The following is a 16,301-nucleotide window of genomic DNA, read 5'->3' as shown; positions in this document are numbered from 1 at the left end:
GCCCTATAGACACCCTAACAGGAGCAGTGGGGCCCTATAGACACCCTAACAGGAGCAGTGGGGCCCTATAGACACCCTAACAGGAGCAGTGGGGCCCTATAGACACCCCAACAGGAACAGAGGGGCCCTATAGACACCCTAACAGGAGCAGTGGGGCCCTAAACACACCCCAACAGGAGCAGTGGGGCCCTATAGACACCCCAACAGGAGCAGTGGGGCCCTATAGACACAAACACACCCTAACAGGAGCAGTGGGGCCCTATAGACACCCCAACAGGAGCAGTGGGGCCCTATAGACACCTCAACAGGAGCAGTGGGGCCCTATAGACACCCTAACAAGAGCAGTAGGGCCCTATAGACACAAACACACCCCAACAGGAGCAGTAGGGCCCTATAGACACCCTAACAGGAGCAGTGGGGCCCTATAGACACCCCAACAGGAGCAGTGGGGCCCTATAGACACCCTAACAGGAGCAGAGGGGCCCTATAGACACCCCAACAGGAGCAGTGGGGCCCTATAGACACCCCAACAGGAGCAGTGGGGCCCTATAGACACCCCAACAGGAGCAGTGGGGCCCTATAGACACCCTAACAGGAGCAGTGGGGCCCTATAGACACCCTAACAGGAGCAGTGGGGCCCTATAGACACCCTAACAGGAGCAGTGGGGCCCTATAGACACAAACACACCCTAACAGGAGCAGTGGGGCCCTATAGACACCCCAACAGGAGCAGTGGGGCCCTATAGACACCCTAACAGGAGCAGTGGGGCCCTATAGACACAAACACACCCCAACAAGAGCAGTAGGGCCCTATAGACACCCTAACAGGAGCAGTGGGGCCCTATAGACACCCCAACAGGAGCAGTGGGGCCCTATAGACACCCTAACAGGAGCAGAGGGGCCCTATAGACACCCCAACAGGAGCAGTGGGGCCCTATAGACACCCCAACAGGAGCAGTGGGGCCCTATAGACACCCCAACAGGAGCAGTGGGGCCCTATAGACACCCTAACAGGAGCAGTGGGGCCCTATAGACACCCTAACAGGAGCAGTGGGGCCCTATAGACACCCCAACAGGAGCAGTGGGGCCCTATAGACACCCCAACAGGAGCAGTGGGGCCCTATAGACACCCCAACAGGAGCAGTGGGGCCCTATAGACACCCTAACAGGAGCAGTGGGGCCCTATAGACACAAACACACCCTAACAGGAGCAGTGGGGCCCTATAGACACCCCAACAGGAGCAGAGGGGCCCTATAGACACCCCAACAGGAGCAGTGGGGCCCTATAGACACCCCAACAGGAGCAGTGGGGCCCTATAGACACCCCAACAGGAGCAGTGGGGCCCTATAGACACCCCAACAGGAGCAGTGGGGCCCTATAGACACCCCAACAGGAGCAGTGGGGCCCTATAGACACAAACACACCCCAACAAGAGCAGTAGGGCCCTATAGACACCCTAACAGGAGCAGTGGGGCCCTATAGACACCCCACCAGGAGCAGTGGGGCCCTATAGACACAAACACACCCCATGTGACAGCGAGACTGAAAGGTCATGAGGAGAGAGCTGCAGTCAATATAACATAATGACATGATAAATGTAAGAAAAAGCTGGACAATTTTACTCTTCTCTGTTTAACTAGTGAATCCATTGTCATTAGTCTCTGTTTAACTAGTGAATCCATTGTCATTAGTCTCTGTTTAACTAGTGAATCCATTGTCATTCGTCTTCTCTGTTTAACTAATGAATCCATTGTCATTCGTCTTCTCTGTTTAACTAGTGAATCCATTGTCATTAGTCTCTGTTTAACTAGTGAATCCATTGTCATTAGTCTCTGTTTAACTAGTGAATCCATTGTCATTAGTCTCTGTTTAACTAATGAATCCATTGTCATTCGTCTTCTCTGTTTAACTAGTGAATCCATTGTCATTCGTCTTCTCTGTTTTTCATATAAAGAATGATTCAGAACAGTGAGAACCCTCAAAACCCTCAGAACAGTCAGAACCCTCGTCTTCTCTGTTTTTCATATAAAGAATGATTCAGAACAGTGAGAACCCTCAAAACCCTCAGAACAGTCAGAACCCTCGTCTTCTCTGTTTTTCATATAAAGAATGATTCGACATTACAGCCTTTTAATTGCCACTGTTCATAACTGAAAGTGCTTTAGAGTTCAACTCTGCCAATATGCTCTAATAAAAGTTAAAAGGTTGAAAAATGCAACGTGTGTGTGTATCTCTTACAGGCTGAGTGGCTACGTCGTCCCTCTGGTAGGAGCTGGGTAGTAGCAGTGTTCAGCCAGCTGTTGGTCTCTGTATCAAACACCTTTATCTTGTTGCAGTAGATCTCATTATTAGAGTGGAACGGACCGAAGCGATCTGCTCTGCCTCCAAACACAAACATCTTAGTGCCAACGATGGTGGCAGAGTGGAAGTCCCTCCAACGAGCTGGAGTACCCTGGAGAGGAGAGAGAGAAGAGAGGGGAGAGAAGAGAGGGGAGAGGGGCAGAGAGGAGAGAGAGAAGAGAGAGAGGAGAGGGGAGGAGGGATAGTGGAGAAGAGAGGAGAGAGAGATGAGAGGGGTAGAGAGGAGAGGGAGAAGAGAGGGGCGGAGAGAAGAGAGGAAAGAGGGGCGGACAGGGGAGAGAAGGGCGGAGAGGAGAGGGAGAAGAGAGGGGCGGAGAGAAGAGAGGGAAGAGGGGCGGACAGGGGAGAGAAGGGCGGAGAGGAGAGTTAGTGGTGATGGTGACAGAGAAGAAGTCCCTCCAACAAGCAGGAGTATCCTAGAATAGAGAGAGAGTCAATGCTGAGACCACGGTATATTTCCAGATGAGTTGTGTATTACAACACAATGCAATAAACACATTAAACTACTGTCATGACGTGGCCCTCTTTGGGTATAGCTAGTGGCTTCCCCCTCTCTCCCTCCTACACCCAGGTTCTGTTTTCTCAGGTCCTATTCTACCTCACAGAACTTGAGAACTGAACAATATCCATGTTTTGGAGAATGTGTAAACGGTCGGTGGAGAATCCAGCTACGACCCGGTCCGTTTTGTTTCATGTTTGTTACCATAACTCTGTTTATACAGGTGCCTCCGTTATGAGGTTTGCGTCTATTGTATAAAATGAGTAAAGATGAAACTATTTGTGAAAATGATGTAAGGGGATGTTAGGTGATGGAGCATTGGCTACACGGCGGGAAACGGTTAAAAACTCAGACTATCGATCCCGACAGAATAAGAGCAAATCTTAGATACTAATTATTAGTCTGCAGCTAGAAATTGTGTCAACCCGGGATGCCGACAACCGCCGATATATTCTATGAGAACTTACATTTACATTTAAGTCATTTAGCAGACGCTCTTATCCAGAGCGACTTACAAATTGGTGCATTCACCTTATGATATCCAGTGGAACAACCACTTTACAATAGTGCATCTAAATCTTTTAAGGGGGGGGGGGGGGTTAGAAGGATTACTTTATCCTATCCTAGGTATTCCTTAAAGAGGTGGGGTTTCAGGTGTCTATTGGAAATTGTGAACGGATCATTGCTAGAAGGCCGTTTTCAAGTCTTGCCATAGATTTTCAAGCAGATAAGTCCAAACTGTAACTCGGCCATTCACTGTCTTCTTGGTAAGCAGCTCCAGTGTAGACTTGGCCTTGTTTTTTATGTTATTGTCCTGCTGAAAGGCAAATTCATCTCCCAGTGTCTGGTGGAGAGCAGACAACCAGAAAATCATTTTCCAGAATTTTTTTGCCAGGGCTTAGCTCCATTCAGTTTAATTTCTATCCTGACAAACTCCCCAGTCCTTAATGATGACAAGCATAACCATAACATGATGCAGCCACCACTATGCTTGAAAATATGGAGAGTGGTAATCAGTAATGTGTTGTATTGGATTTAACTCAAACATAACACTTTGTATTCTGGACAAAAAGTGAAATGCTTAGCCACATTTTTTACAGTACTACTTTAGTGCCTTGTGGCAAACAGGATGCATGTCTTGGAATATTGTATTTCTGTACAGGCTTCCTCCTTTTCACTCTGTCATTTAGATTAGTATTGTGGAGTCACTACAATGTTGTTGATCCATCCTCAGTTCTCTCCTATCACAGCCATTAAACTCTGTAACTGTTTAAAAGTCATCATTGGCCTCATGGTGAAAATCCCTGAGCGGTTTCCTTACTCTCCGCCAACTGAGTTAGGAAGGACGTCTGTATCTTTGTAGTGACTGGGTGTATTGATGCACCATCCAAAGTGTAATTAATAACTTCACCATGCTCAAAGGGATATTCAATGTCTGCTTTTATTTTATTTGACCCATCTACCAATAGCTGCCCTTCTTTGCAAGACATTAGAAAACCTCCCAGGTCTTTGTAGTTGAATCTGTGTTTGAAATTCACTGCTCGACTGAGGGACCTTACAGATAATTGTATGTGTGGGGAACAGAGATGAGGTAGTCATAAAATCATGTTAAAAAAACATTTTTGCATACAGAGTGAGTACATGTGACTTAAATCCATTTTTACTCCTGAATTACTCCTGAATTTATGTTTGTCATAAGGGGTTGAATACTCACGACATTTCAGCCTTTCATTTTTAATTCATGTGTAAAAATGTCAAAAAGCATAACTCCACTTTGACATGGGGTAGTGTGTAGATCAGTGGATAGTGACAAAACAATTACAATACTATCATCCGTTTGGATAACTGTGCACATCCCTAACCAGAAGGTAAACAGCGCCCTCTAGTCGGGAGTGATGTCAAACACAGGTGCCACACCACAGCAAGACTGTGTCACTGACTACTACCTTGCTATAATTTCTGAAGGAATTGCTCTTAAAGCTGCAATATGTCACTTTTTGGGCAACCGACCAAATTCACATAGAAATGTGCGTTATAGATCTGTCACTCATTGAAAGCAAGTCTAAGAAGCTGTGGCGCTGTTCTATGGGCACCATTTACAGTATATGCTTCCCGTTCCCGTTCTCAAGTTTCGTTTTTGCGTCATTTCTCTCAATTTTGTACACCAATTCCAAACATAAATATACAATAGTTTTGCTTATGGAAAATATATTTCACAGTAGATGAGAGGTTTGTGGTAAACCGTGGGCTGTTGGGTTGAGCGGGTTGACACAGAGACAGGGAGGTATTAGTCTGCAAAAAACAACTTTACTAAGACAGAAAATAAACACAAAGAAAATCACTCAGGTTTGGCTTGGTCCTTGTCCTCTACTTTCGGTCGGTCTCTCCTGGTTCTCTCCTGGGTCTCTCTCGCTGTGTGCCACAGTGCTCCTTGTGTTGGGCCTCCACAGCTGCTTGGCACTTTCCCCTAATTACCTCCACTTGCAGCTGTCCGTGTCGGGGTGCCCAGCTCCCGTACTCCCAGCAGAGGGAGCCAACGTCGCCTCACGTACCTCCCCTCTATTACCACCCCCCGGGGTAGACCTCCTGGGATACCACATATTCTACACTATACCTGCTTGTTTTGTCACATAAACTGAAATAAGACAAACTATTAGAATTTTTGCAACCAGGAAATGGTGATTTCTGCATAGTGCATCTTTAAACTGAATGTAAATCTCTCATGTCAAACTGTTTGATACAGGAGATGAACTACACAGGGTAGCCTAAATAATGAACAACTTCAAACACCGGCCCCTTTCCACACCGGCCCCCTTCAAACACCAGCCCCTTCCACACCGGGCCCCCTTCCACACCGGGCCCCCTTCCACACCGGGCCCCCTTCCACACCGGGCCCCCTTCCACACCGGGCCCCCTTCCACACCGGGCCCCCTTCCACACCGGGCCCCCTTCCACACCGGGCCCCCTTCCACACCGGGCCCCCTTCCACACCGGGCCCCCTTCCACACCAGGCCCCCTTCAACACCAGGCCCCCTTCAACACCAAGCCCCCTTCAACACTAGGCCCCCTTCAACACTAGGCCCCCTTCCACACCGGCCCCCTTCAACACCGGCCCCCTTCCACAACTTCCATAGTGTCTTCCTGGTCTCCTCGTCATTCAGTGATCACCTGAACTAGAATGCCCAGGTGCATGCTCTCTAAGTCAAATCCATAGTTAAACTACAAACAGTGTTTGATGGCTACTTCCCTCACGGTGCCTAACTAGGCTAACTACAAGCCACCAGGCTACTTCCCTCACGGTGCCTAACTAGGCTAACTACAAGTCACTAGGCTACTTCCCTCACGGTGCCTAACTAGGCTAACTACAGGGCACTAGGCTACATCCCTCCCGGTGCCTAACTAGGCTAACTACAAGGCACCAGGCTACTTCCCTCACGGTGCCTAACTAGGCTAACTACGGGGCACCAGGCTACTTCCCTCACGGTGCCTAACTAGGCTAACAACAAGGCACCAGGCCACTGCTCTCACAGTGCCTAACTAAGCTAACTACAAGGCACCAGGCCACTTCCCTCACTGTGCCTAACTAAGCTAACTACAAGGCACCAGGCTACTTCCCTCACGGTGCCTAACTAGGCTAACTACAAGGCACTAGGCCACTTCCCTCACGGTGCCTAACTAGGCTAACTACAGGGCACTAAGCTACTTCCCTCACGGTGCCTAACTAGGATAACTACAAGGCACCAGGCTACTTCCCTAGACGGTGCCTAACTAGGCTAACTACAAGGCACCAGGCTACTTCCCTCGCGGTGCCTAACTAGGCTAACTACAAGTCACTAGGCTAATTCCCTCACGGTGCCTAACTAGGCTAACTACAAGGCACTAGGCTACTTCCCTCACGGTGCCTAACTAGGCTAACTACAGGGCACTAGGCTACTTCCCTCACGGTGCCTAACTAGGCTAACTACAGGGCACTAGGCTACATCCCTCACGGTGCCTAACTAGGCTAACTACAGGGCACCAGGCTACTTCCCTCACGGTGCCTAACTAGGCTAACTACAGGGCACTAGGCTACATCCCTCCCGGTGCCTAACTAGGCTATCTACAAGGCACCAGGCTACTTCCCTCACGGTGCCTAACTAGGCTAACTACAAGGCACTAGGCCACTTCCTTCACAGTGCTTAACTAAGCTAACTACAAGGCATCAGGCTACTTCCGTCGACGGTGCTTAAAACTTCTTGTCAATATGGGGTGCTGTTTCCACTTTGGAAAAAAATCGTGCCCAAATTAAACTGCCTCGTACTCTATTCTAGATTGTACAATATGCATATTATTATTACTATTGGATAGAAAACACTCTCAAGTTTCTAAAACAGTTTGAAATATATCTGTGAGTAAAACAGAACTCATTTTGCAGCAAACTTCCAGACAGGAAGTGAAAAATCTGAAAATGATGCTCTGTTCCAGGGCCTGCCTATTGAATTACCTTATATTTATGGATATGCATGCACTGCATACGCCTTCCACTAGATGTCAACAGGTAGTGGAAGGTGGAATGGGGTGTCTAGCTTGATCTGAGATCGAACAAGAACTCTTGGAATGACGTGTCCAGAATTTCCTTTCTCTACCTAGGCGCGGGAAGCACCTCCCTATTGTCTTATGATAAGCGTTCGGTATGCACGGCTAATATCTCCGGCTTTGTTTTTATTTGATACATATTAGAAAAACATCATAAAGTAGGTTTTTTCAACCGAGTTTCATCGGTTTATTCAACGTTTAATGGGACTTCTGGAGTTTTCCGTTCTCTGCGTCGAGAGAAATTGGGAACATCATCAACATTGGCTAGCCTTGTGGAGCGAATTCGACAGGAGAGAAGCACATTCTAAAATCAAACAACAATTTATTCTGGACAAAGGACTCCTTGTACAAGATTCTGATGGAAGCTCAGCAAAAGTAAGAACAATTTATGATGTTATTTCGTATTTCTGTGGAAAATGTTGAGTCCTATTATTCGCGTTTTGGCGGGCGCTGTCTCGCTATAACGTAAGCTGTTTGTTATGGTAAAGTTATTTTTAAAAATCTAACACGCCGGTTGCATTAAGAACTAGTGTATCTTTCATTTGCTGTCCAACATGTAATTTTTAGTAAAGTTTATGATTAGTTCTTTGGTCAGATTAGGTGAGTGTCCAAAATAGCTCCGGACAATTTGGTGAATCGATGCTACATATTCACAATGTATAACCACGGTTTGCAGCTCTAAATATGTTTTGTTCGAAAATGTGCATAAGTGTATTGTATAACCTGATGTTATAAGACTGTCATCTGATGAAGTTGGTCAAGGTTAGTGATTAATTTTATATCTTTTGCTGGTTTTTGCGATCGCTACCTTTTGCTGCTAATAAATGCATTTGTGTGTTTGGCTATTGTGGTAAGCTAATATAACGCTATATTGTGTTGAAGCTGTAAAACAATTTTAAAAAAAGCGGAAATATTGGCTGGATTCACAAGATGTTTATCTTTCATTTGCTGTACACCATGTATTTTTCAATAATGTTTTATGATGAGTATTTAGGTATTTCACGTTGCTCTCTGTAATTATTCTGGCTGCTTTGGTGATATTCTTGATGGTAGCTGCAATGTAAAACTGATTTATACCTCAAATATGCACATTTTCGAACAAAACATACATTTATTGTATAACATGTTATAAGACTGTCATCTGATGAAGTTGTTTCTTGGTTAGTGACTAATTATATCTCTATTTGGTCGGTTTTGTGATAGCTACCTATGCGGTAGAAAAATGGTGAAATATGCGGTTGAGTCTTTGGCTATTGTGGTTAGCTAATATAAATACATAGTGTTTTCACTGTAAAACATTTAAAAAAAATCGGAAATGATGGCTGGATTCACAAGATGTTTATCTTTCATTTGCTGTATTGGACTTGTGATTTCATGAAAATTATATTATATGATATCCCTGTCGCGTTAGGCTAGGCTATGCTAGTCAGCTTTTTTGATGAGGATGCTCCCGGATCCGGGATGGGTAGCAATGAAAGGTTTAACTAAGCTAACTACAAGGCACCTGGCTATTTCCCTCACAGTGCTTAACTAAGCTAACTACAAGGCACCAGGCTATTTCCCTCACAGTGCTTAACTAAGCTAACTACAAGGCACCAGGCTACTTCCTTCGTACCATTAAGATTGTGCATAGGAAGAGAGAGGAGAGCATTATCATTGCCAAGGATGAAACAGCAGTGTGGTTTGACATGCTCAACTAGCAGCAAGATCTCACAGAAGTCTTACTTTAGTATTCAACATTTGTCCATGTCGGGGGTTAAGGTTGTAAAAACAGAAATATCTTGCCCCTAGTGGACGGTATTGAAGGCAGGGAGACCTGGACAAATGTTGAATAGTGAAGAGTATCTGGTGTAATCGTGTTGCTACCAAGGGGGATACAAGGCACAACGAGTTAACCCTAACCCATGGCACAACGACTTAACCCTAACCCAAGGCACAACGAGTTACCCCTAACCCAAGGCACAACGAGTTACCCCTAACCCAAGGCACAACGAGTTAACCCTAACCCTAACCCATGGCACAACGAGTTACCCCTAACCCAAGGCACAACGAGTTACCCCTAACCCAAGGCACAACGAGTTAACCCTAACCCAAGGCACAACGAGTTACCCCTAACCCAAGGCACAACGAGTTACCCCTAACCCAAGGCACAACGAGTTACCCCTAACCCAAGGCACAACGAGTTACCCCTAACCCAAGGCACAACGAGTTACCCCTAACCCAAGGCACAACGAGTTAACCCTAACCCAAGGCACAACGAGTTAACCCTAACCCAAGGCACAACGAGTTAACCCTAACCCAAGGCACAACGAGTTACCCCTAACCCAAGGCACAACGAGTTACCCCTAACCCAAGGCACAACGAGTTACCCCTAACCCAAGGCACAACGAGTTACCCCTAACCCAAGGCACAACGAGTTACCCCTAACCCAAGGCACAACGAGTTACCCCTAACCCAAGGCACAACGAGTTACCCCTAACCCAAGGCACAACGAGTTACCCCTAACCCAAGGCACAACGAGTTACCCCTAACCCAAGGCACAACGAGTTACCCCTAACCCAAGGCACAACGAGTTACCCCTAACCCAAGGCACAACGAGTTAACCCTAACCCAAGGCACAACGAGTTAACCCTAACCCAAGGCACAACGAGTTACCCCTAACCCATGGCACAACGAGTTACCCCTAACCCAAGGCACAACGAGTTAACCCTAACCCAAGGCACAACGAGTTACCCCTAACCCAAGGCACAACGAGTTACCCCTAACCCAAGGCACAACGAGTTAACCCTAACCCTAACCCAAGGCACAACGAGTTAACCCTAACCCTAACCCATGGCACAACGAGTTAACCCTAACCCAATGCACAACGAGTTACCCCTAACCCAAGGCACAACGAGTTAACCCTAACCCAAGGCACAACGAGTTACCCCTAACCCTAACCCAAGGCACAACGAGTTAACCCTAACCCATGGCACAACGAGTTACCCCTAACCCAAGGCACAACGAGTTAACCCTAACCCAAGGCACAACGAGTTACCCCTAACCCTAACCCAAGGCACGAGTTACCCCTAACCCAAGGCACAACGAGTTACCCCTAACCCAAGGCACAACGAGTTAACCCTAACCCAAGGCACAACGAGTTAACCCTAACCCAAGGCACAACGAGTTACCCCTAACCCAAGGCACAACGAGTTACCCCTAACCCAAGGCACAACGAGTTACCCCTAACCCAAGGCACAACGAGTTAACCCTAACCCAAGGCACAACGAGTTAACCCTAACCCAAGGCACAACGAGTTAACCCTAACCCAAGGCACAACGAGTTAACCCTAACCCAAGGCACAACGAGTTAACCCTAACCCAAGGCACAACAAGTTACCCCTAACCCTAGGCACAACGAGTTACCCCTAACCCAAGGCACAACGAGTTACCCCTAACCCAAGGCACAACGAGTTAACCCTAACCCAAGGCACAACGAGTTACCCCTAACCCTAACCCAAGGAACAACGAGTTAACCCTAACCCTAACCCAAGGAACAACGAGTTAACCCTAACCCAAGGCACAACGAGTTACCCCTAACCCTAACCCATGGCACAACGAGTTACCCCTAACCCATGGCACAACGAGTTACCCCTAACCCTAACCCATGGCACAACGAGTTACCCCTAACCCATGGCACAACGAGTTACCCCTAACCCTAACCCATGGCACAACGAGTTACCCCTAACCCAAGGCACAACGAGTCTTATGGCTTGGGGGGGTAGAAGCTGTTAAGAAGCCTCTTAGACCAAGACTCCGCGCTCCGGTACCGCTTGCCGTTTGGTAGCAGAGAGAACAGTCTACGACTTGGGTGGCTGGAGTCTGACAATTTTCAGGGCCTTCCTCTGACACCGCCTGGTATTGAGGTCCTGTGTGGCAGGAAGCTTGGCCCAAGTGATATACTGTACGCACTACTGCCTTGCGGTCAGAGCAGTTGCCATATCAGGCAGTGATGCAACCAGTCAGAATGCTCTCGATGGTGCACCTGTATAACTTTTTGAGGATCTGAGGACCAATGACAAATCTTTTCAGTCTCCTGAGGGGGAATAGGTTGTGTCGTGCCCTCTTCACGACTGTCTTGGTGTGCTTGGACCATGATAGTTTGTTGGTGATGTGGACACCAAGGAACTTGAAGCTCTCAACTTGCTCCACTACAGCCCCGTCAATGAGAATGGGGGCATGCTCGGTCTTCCTTTTCCTGTAGTCCACAATCATCTCCTTAGTCTTGATCACGTTGAGGGAGAGGTTGTTATCCTGGCACCACACGGTCAGGTCTCTGCCCTCCTCCCTACAGGCTCTCGTCGTTGTCGGTGATCAGGCCTACCACTGTTGTGTCATCGGCAAACTCAACGATGGTGTTGGAGTTGTGCCTGGCCATGCAGTCATGAGTGAACAGGGAGTACAGGAGGGGACTGAGCACGCACCCCTGAGGGTCTCGTGTGTTGAGGATCAGCGTGGCAGGTGTTGTTACCTACCTTCACCACCTGGGGGCGGCCCGTCAGGAAGTCCAGGATCCAGTTGCAGAGGGAGGTGTTTAGTCCCAGGGTCCTTAGCTTAGTGATGAGCTTCGTGGGCACTATGGTGTTGAACGCTGAGATGTAGTCAATGAATAGCATTCTCACATAGGTGTTACTTTTGTCCAGGTGGGAAAGGGCAGTGTGGAGTGCAATAGAGATTGCATCTGTGGATCTGTTGGAGGGTATGCAAATTGGAGTGGGTCTAGTGTTTCTGGGATAATGGAGTTGATGTGAGCCATGACCAGCCTTTCAAAGCACTTCATGGCTACAGACGTGAGTGCTACAGGTCGGTAGTCATTTATGTAGGTTACCTTAGTGTTCTTGGGCACAAGGACTGTGGTGGTCTGCTTGAAACATGCTGGTATTACAGACTCGGACAGGGAGAGGTTGATAAGGTCAGTGAAGACACTTGCCAGTTGGTCAGCGCATGTCCGCGGTGCTCCTGGTAATCCGTCTGGCCCTGCGGCCTTGTGAATGTTGACCTGTTTAAAAGGTCTTACTTACATCGGCTACGGAGAGCGTGATCACACAGTCTTCCAGAACAGCTGGTACTCTCATGCATGCTTCAGTGTTGCTTGCCTCGAAGCGAGAACATAAATTATTTAGCTCGCATGGTAGGCTCGTGTCACTGGGCAGTTCGCGGCTGTGCTTCCCGTTGTAGTCTAATAGTTTGTAAGCCTTGCCACATCCGACGAGCGTCGGAGCCGGTGAAGAATGATTGAATCTTAATCCTGTGTTGATGCTTTGCCTGATTTATGTTTTTTTTTGGAGGGCATAGCGGGATTTCTTATAAGCTCCTTGAAACCGGCAGCTTTACTGTACATGTTGCATATATCATTTTCCAAAAATAATGTAATAATATGTAACTTCCAAATTTTCCCCTATCGCTCTATAAAATGATACAGTTTCACCCTGCCCCCACCCTGTAGCGATATCGTTTTCAGCCGGCTAGGTATGGGCAGGGTAACAGTATAATGTAGTGTACAATTCTGTCCCTTTTAGTGCTTGGCTGACTCCCAGAGGATGGTTAAGGGCCTTTCTGTTATGTCCACTCTATAAAACTGGACTAGTAACGCCAACCCCCAGGAAGTGAAATGGTCTCAAACTGGACTAGTAACGCCAACCACCAGGAAGTGAAATGGTCTCAAACTGGACTAGTAACACCAACCCCCAGGAAGTGAAATGGTCTCAAACTGGACTAGTAAACTGGACTAGTAACGCCAACCCCCAGGAAGTGAAATGGTCTCAAACTGGACTAGTAACGCCAACCCCCAGGAAGTGAAATGGTCTCAAACTGGACTAGTAACGCCAACCCCCAGGAAGTGAAATGGTCTCAAACTGGACTAGTAACACCAACCTCCAGGAAGTGAAATGGTCTCAAACTGGACTAGTAAACTGGACTAGTAACGCCAACCCCCAGGAAGTGAAATGGTCTCAAACTGGACTAGTAACGCCAACCCCCAGGAAGTGAAATGGTCTCAAACTGGACTAGTAACACCAACCCCCAGGAAGTGAAATGGTCTCAAACTGGACTAGTAACGCCAACCCCCAGGAAGTGAAACGGTCTCAAACTGGACTAGTAACACCAACCCCCAGGAAGTGAAATGGTCTCAAACTCGACTAGTAACGCCAACCCCCAGGAAGTGAAATGGTCTCAAACTGGACTAGTAACACCAACCCCCAGGAAGTGAAATGGTCTCAAACTCGACTAGTAACGCCAACCCCCAGGAAGTGAAATGGTCTCAAACTGGACTAGTAACGCCAACCTCCAGGAAGTGAAATGGTCTCAAACTGGACTAGTAACGCCAACCCCCAGGAAGTGAAATGGTCTCAAACTGGACTAGTAACACCAACCCCCAGGAAGTGAAATGGTCTCAAACTGGACTAGTAAACTGGACTAGTAACGCCAACCCCCAGGAAGTGAAATGGTCTCAAACTGGACTAGTAACGCCAACCCCCAGGAAGTGAAATGGTCTCAAACTGGACTAGTAACACCAACCCCCAGGAAGTGAAATGGTCTCAAACTGGACTAGTAACGCCAACCCCCAGGAAGTGAAACGGTCTCAAACTGGACTAGTAACACCAACCCCCAGGAAGTGAAATGGTCTCAAACTCGACTAGTAACGCCAACCCCCAGGAAGTGAAATGGTCTCAAACTGGACTAGTAACACCAACCCCCAGGAAGTGAAATGGTCTCAAACTCGACTAGTAACGCCAACCCCCAGGAAGTGAAATGGTCTCAAACTGGACTAGTAACGCCAACCTCCAGGAAGTGAAATGGTCTCAAACTGGACTAGTAACGCCAACCTCCAGGAAGCGAAATGGTCTCAAACTGGACTAGTAACGCCAACCCACAGGAAGTGAAATGGTCTCAAACTGGACTAGTAACGCCAACCCCCAGGAAGTGAAATGGTCTCAAACTGGACTAGTAAACTGGACTAGTAACGCCAACCCCCAGGAAGTGAAATGGTCTCAAACTGGACTAGTAACGCCAACCCCCAGGAAGTGAAATGGTCTCAAACTGGACTAGTAAACTGGACTAGTAACGCCAACCCACAGGAAGTGAAATGGTCTCAAACTGGACTAGTAACGCCAACCCCCAGGAAGTGAAATGGTCTCAAACTGGACTAGTAACGCCAACCCCCAGGAAGTGAAATGGTCTCAAACTGCACTAGTAACGTCAACCCACAGGAAGTGAAACGGTCTCAAACTGGACTAGTAACACCAACCTCCAGGAAGTGAAACGGTCTCAAACTGGACTAGTAACGCCAACCTCCAGGAAGTGAAATGGTCAGAGGTTAGGGTTGGGTAACTCACCCTTGCGTTGACTAGTGACCAGGCCATGGTGGTGGTGTCCAGCTTGTGAATGTCATTAGAGAAGCAGTCAGCCTGGAAGAGAGAAGAGAACAGGGGAATGTCATGGTAACGCCAAACAGAGGAGCTTCCCCAGGACACACGGGGTCAGGGTGAGAGGTCAAGGATACTTACCAGCTGCTCATACCCTCCAAAGATGTACATGGCCTTCCCCAGGATGCAGGCTGAGTGGCCGTCTCTCGCTCCCGGAACCGTCCCAGAAATCTTAGGGGTGAACCACCGGTGGTTGTCTGGGGACCAAACAGGCATGTTAACCTGACAGCAGGCACGTTATCCAGGAGATACTGTTCTAGAGACTGCAGCTGTGGATACACCAAGTGGAAACATCTAACCCACATTGCTAGCCAGGCACGTGTTCGGTCTGCTTTATTCCATCCAACAACGGGTGGATCTCCACTTCTAAATCAAGCTGACATACAACACAAACCATCAGGTGTACTTACTGACGTGGAAGGCATAGAGGACGTTGCAGGCCCCCTCCGTGTCGTTACGACCCCCCCAGATGTAGATGGTATCTTCCAGCAGCACGGCTGTGTGACCGTAACGCATGTAGGGGACATCCCTGGCATGTTCCCTACCCCCTGTTCTCACTGGAGGCAACTTCATCCACCGCAGAGAAACTAGAGAGGAGACCGAGACACTAGTATTACTACAGAGAGACACTAGTATTACTACAGAGAGACACTAGTATTACTACAGAGAGACACTAGTATTAATACAGAGAGACGCTAGTATTACTACAGAGAGACACTAGTATTACTACAGAGAGACACTAGTATTAATACAGAGAGAGACTAGTATTACTACAGAGAGACACTAGTATTACTACAGAGAGACACTAGTATTACTACAGAGAGAGACTAGTATTACTACAGAGAGACGCTAGTATTACTACAGAGAGACGCTAGTATTACTACAGAGAGACGCTAGTATTACTACAGAGAGACGCTAGTATTACTACAGAGAGACGCTAGTATTACTACAGAGAGACGCTAGTATTACTACAGAGAGACGCTAGTATTAATACAGAGAGACACTAGTATTACTACATAGAGACACTAGTATTACTACAGAGAGAGACTAGTATTACTACAGAGAGACACTAGTATTACTACAGAGAGAGACTAGTATTACTACAGAGAGACGCTAGTATTACTACAGAGAGACGCTAGTATTACTACAGAGAGACGCTAGTATTACTACAGAGAGACACTAGTATTACTACAGAGAGACGCTAGTATTACTACAGAGAGACGCTAGTATTACTACAGAGAGACGCTAGTATTACTACAGAGAGACGCTAGTATTACTACAGAGAGACGCTAGTATTACTACAGAGAGAGGCTAGTATTACTACAGAGAGAGACTAGTATTACTACAGAGAGAGACTAGTATTACTACAGAGAGAGACTACTATTACTACAGAGAGACGCTAG

General features: G+C 47.4%; 1 protein-coding gene across 1 annotated transcript in view; it reads right to left on the bottom strand.

Moving 5' to 3' along the window:
• The window catches only part of LOC129862753 (kelch domain-containing protein 3-like), a 186,726-nt gene that overhangs the window by 139,199 nt on the left and 31,226 nt on the right, over positions 1–16,301 (bottom strand). Inside the window, exons 3-6 of the mRNA XM_055934725.1 lie at positions 15,309–15,485; positions 14,980–15,095; positions 14,809–14,880; positions 2,240–2,453 (exon numbers count right to left, since the gene is read on the bottom strand). Coding sequence (XP_055790700.1) covers positions 2,240–2,453; positions 14,809–14,880; positions 14,980–15,095; positions 15,309–15,485 — 579 coding nt within the window. The remainder of the gene's footprint in view (positions 1–2,239; positions 2,454–14,808; positions 14,881–14,979; positions 15,096–15,308; positions 15,486–16,301) is intronic.

The sequence above is a fragment of the Salvelinus fontinalis genome, chromosome 1 (assembly GCF_029448725.1).
Source record: "Salvelinus fontinalis isolate EN_2023a chromosome 1, ASM2944872v1, whole genome shotgun sequence".
Taxonomy (NCBI): Eukaryota; Metazoa; Chordata; class Actinopteri; order Salmoniformes; family Salmonidae; genus Salvelinus; species Salvelinus fontinalis.
This window is presented reverse-complemented; position numbering and strand designations above follow the sequence as displayed.